This window comes from Aplysia californica, unplaced genomic scaffold (genome assembly GCF_000002075.1).
Source record: "Aplysia californica isolate F4 #8 unplaced genomic scaffold, AplCal3.0 scaffold00002, whole genome shotgun sequence".
NCBI classification, from domain to species: Eukaryota; Metazoa; Mollusca; class Gastropoda; order Aplysiida; family Aplysiidae; genus Aplysia; species Aplysia californica.
The window spans coordinates 3,141,517-3,145,226 of NW_004797272.1; the positions used below are offsets into that span (position 1 = coordinate 3,141,517).

The following is a 3,710-nucleotide window of genomic DNA, read 5'->3' on the forward strand; positions in this document are numbered from 1 at the left end:
CTCTCTTCTCTCTGGTCTCTCTTTCTCCTCACCCCTCTTTTCTTTTTCTCTCTTCTCTTTCCCCCCAAGTCCCTCTTCTTTCTTCCTTCCCCCCTTGTTGTTGTTATTGTTGATCGTTGTTGTTGTTGCTGTATTTGTTGATAATACTATCATCATCATCATCACCATCATCATCATCATCATCATCATCATCATCATCATCATCATCATCATCATCGTCCTATGTTAACTTACCTCAGTGAAAGCATCCCTGACGTATCTGTGAATGAGCGACGTCTTGCCGCAGCCGCACGCACCAACGACCACGATTTTGGAGCGCACCTCCGTGCCGCCCCCCGAGGCAGCCAGATTGCTATCCGAACCCGAGGCGGCGGCGGCCGCGCCTTTGTCTTTGGATCCCCCTTCCCCCCTGGGGGAGGGTCGCCCCCCGTCTTTGAGGGGCATGAATACGAAGTCTGTGCACTTTTTATCTTTCATGGAGAATGTCCCAAAAAACACGGAGTCCTCAAGATGTTAATCAAATCCACACCAATCACGTTCGATGACCTGAGTGATGGACGCAGCGATGGTCTAGCCCTTGTTGTGTAAATTCCGAAGTGACTTTTTTCCTCTTCCTCTTTTTCTTGGCAACATTTGTTGCTGGGAGAGGCACAGGAAGTTCGCCTTACAAGTTACTTCCTTCACCTTTAAGAAAGAAGAGACATAATTTTTTCAAAATGGTGAAATTTGACTGTGATTTCGGACATTTTTGACGACAGTTTTAAACAGGCAACTTGTTTTGTGAATGAATAATACGCGTCAATTTCTCGGAACAAAACTTGAACCGCTTTTCATAACGTGGCACTTATACAGGGCCAAATGCAACATGTGTATTCGAAGTGGGTTGACTAGCTGCTTGCTACTTACTACACACAGTGGTTAAAAACAAATATTCATGCAATAAAACTTAAACGAAATCCAGGCTATTTGTGATAGGCCTAATAGGTCTATACATAGAATCTAGATTGTCTAGTCCTACATTACAACAGGAATAAACAAACAAGCAAACAAACAAACTAAAAAAGATGAGCACATCTGTATAAATAGAAAGAGTCCCATTAATTGTTTCTTAACCTCGGAAAGATTGCGATTGAGTAATTCACCCCGATCATCGGTTCAAGTAAAGACAGATAAATCCGGTTATCAAGATATTGAAAATTCTAAGCCTAGTAACAGTATGCCACGTAATAATCGGTAAGACGATAAAAAGAGCCCGTTTGGACACGAGTGAACATTTCCAAAGAACAAAAACAAAAGAAAAGTAACTGACAACAGCATAGAAAAAAAGAGACACGTTTGAGGACATTCAGAGCGATCACAAAAGTTGATAGATTCTAGATATATCTAGATTAGATCTAGATTTAGATCTAGATCTAGACATCTACATCTAGATCTAGATTCTAGATTCTAGATCTAGAATCTAGATTCTAGATTCTAGATTCTAGATCTAGTAGATCTAGAATCTAGACTAGATCTAATCTAGATCTAGATCTACATCAGTTTAGATCAAGAATCTAGATCTAGATCCAGATCCTAGTAGATCTAAAGCCTAAATTAATTAACGGTTATAGATAGGCCATAAAAACAACTACCGGCAGTACCGGGAAGGGATTCAAGAATGTAACAGATAAAGCCGGAGATTATAAAGATGATGATCAGTGATCAGTTGGAACAGAAGTTGTTGCATCTTGCATCATCGAGGAAAAGGGGGGGGTGGTTGACAAAAAGGGGAGTGGCCAGTTGACAGATTATAACCTACTCTTTATGTTCATATTATGTCCTTAAAATTTCACGAATGACGTCAACATTCGTTTAATAAGTCGACAAAAGACTAGAATCTAGATTCTAGATATCTAGATCTAGATCTAATCTAGATCTAGATCTAAATAATTTTTCTGGAACCATGCGATATTGGGCCTACCTTGTGAATGATCTCCTTTCAATTTCACGACGGGTCTGTCAGTCTCAGTCGAGTTAAACAGGAGTAAAATCCTCAATGAAACGTGGTTGGTTGTAATGAACGTTTCTTTCAACAGTAGGCCTACTAAACTTGTATCCTCTCTAAATTTCGAGAATATACGGTACCACTAAAAACTCGACAAGCACAAGTTTTCACTTTCTAGTCCAATCGTTTCGTCCACTTTCTTTCCGTGTTCACAATGCAGTAGCAATATCGTTGCCGGTGTTGTGCCGGAATGCGTGTGCAACTAACTTGTGCCAAGCCTAGGCCCCAAATATTCACACATACCACGGCAAGGCGAAGTCACGGCCCGTTGTGAATGGCAGGCGCTGTGTGTCGCGTGAATGAAGCAGACCCGTTTCTCCAACTTGCGACCTCAAAGCTAGCGACGGTTTGCGTTCGCGACACGGCTGGGAAGATCGCCCAAATCTCTGCCCTCCCCTTCTTCTCAACCGCTGTGGTTCCACATGACAGCCCCTTGAGGGATTACAGTCCACGTCGCATTCCAGTGACTACCAAAGGCACACCCGTGCCATACCCAGTTGCAGCCGTCAACCACAAACTTCTCAAACAAGTGCGAAGTAGATCTACTGGGAGAAAAGGCGCACTGTGGCAAGTGGTAGAATCTCGTGTGGTGGTAGGCCTAGGCCTGCAAACTCTTACCTCCCCTCGCCACACAGCTCGTCCGCTCTGGCCTCGTTTGTTGGCCCTCTCTGCGCCTGTGCACCGTTACACTGATAAACAAAACAGGCTATCGCATTTGTCAATGAATGAAAATGATAGCCCAGTTTCACAGTCAGTTTTTACCCAAACTTTGTTAGCCGAACTTTTCCCACAGGTTGCGCCTCGGCAACTTGTGAATGAAATGGAAAGAAAACCTCGTGCGTGCTATTTGCTTGTGTCGGATGTAAATATAGAACCGTGTCCGACGTTGAAACAGCCAAGGCATGATATAGCTAGGCCTACAGGAACATTCTGGCACTGCCGGGGCCGGTTTCAACGGTAACCCACAAGAGGTCACTTTGAAAGCTCTTGCAACGGCCGCACCCTCAAAGCTTGTTCCGCACCGGTGACTTTTTATGTACTTAACAACTCTGATTTCACGCAAGTGAGCAACCACAGATTTTATGCTCTCTCACCGTGAGACCGGTAGCTGCAAAGGGACCAATAAAACAGTCCGTCTGGTGTAGGGTTGGGGTTTTTTTTTTGCGGTTTGACGTCATCTTTGGTGACTTTGTAGAGAGAAATCTGGGACTTCACGAGGAAAAAGAAGAAGGGTGGTCTCCTCAACGAGGTCCAGAGATAGGCTAGCTTGGAACGTTTTCAAACAAAATATAACAATCACTCATCGTGTTGTTTGGATTTTTTTCTTGATCTCCTCATGCGAAATAAATGCAATTTCCGACCAGTTGGCTGCTGTTGGTGTAACATGTGCGGTACTACAAGTGGGCAGAGGTTCTGCTGTTTTTGTGTAGAAATCCTACTTCTACTTTTATTGTGCTTGTTGATTACTTAGGTTTTTATACTTTGGGGCCTATCTATATGTAGGGGATGGAACAGCGGAACAAAATTAAATCCATATGAGCAGGACGTGCTTCTTAAGCAATACTGCATAAAATAAATAGAGCGTCGAAGTAAAAATAATATCTCGTTTGAAAGTTCAAAAAGTTTATAAAGCTTAAAGGTCTTGCCATTGTTTTGACAAGTTAAA

The 3,710-nt window shown here is 42.9% G+C and overlaps 1 protein-coding gene across 1 annotated transcript in view; it reads right to left on the minus strand.

Annotated features, from left to right (window-relative positions):
- Nucleotides 1–2,649, minus strand: part of LOC101859283 (rho-related GTP-binding protein RhoN) — a 61,011-nt gene extending 58,362 nt beyond the window's left edge. Inside the window, exons 1-2 of the mRNA XM_005089011.3 lie at nucleotides 1,961–2,649; nucleotides 235–684 (exon numbers count right to left, since the gene is read on the minus strand). Of these exons, the coding sequence (XP_005089068.1) occupies nucleotides 235–477 (243 nt within the window). The 5' untranslated portion in view covers nucleotides 478–684; nucleotides 1,961–2,649. The remainder of the gene's footprint in view (nucleotides 1–234; nucleotides 685–1,960) is intronic.
- Nucleotides 2,650–3,710: the final 1,061 nt, after the last annotated feature.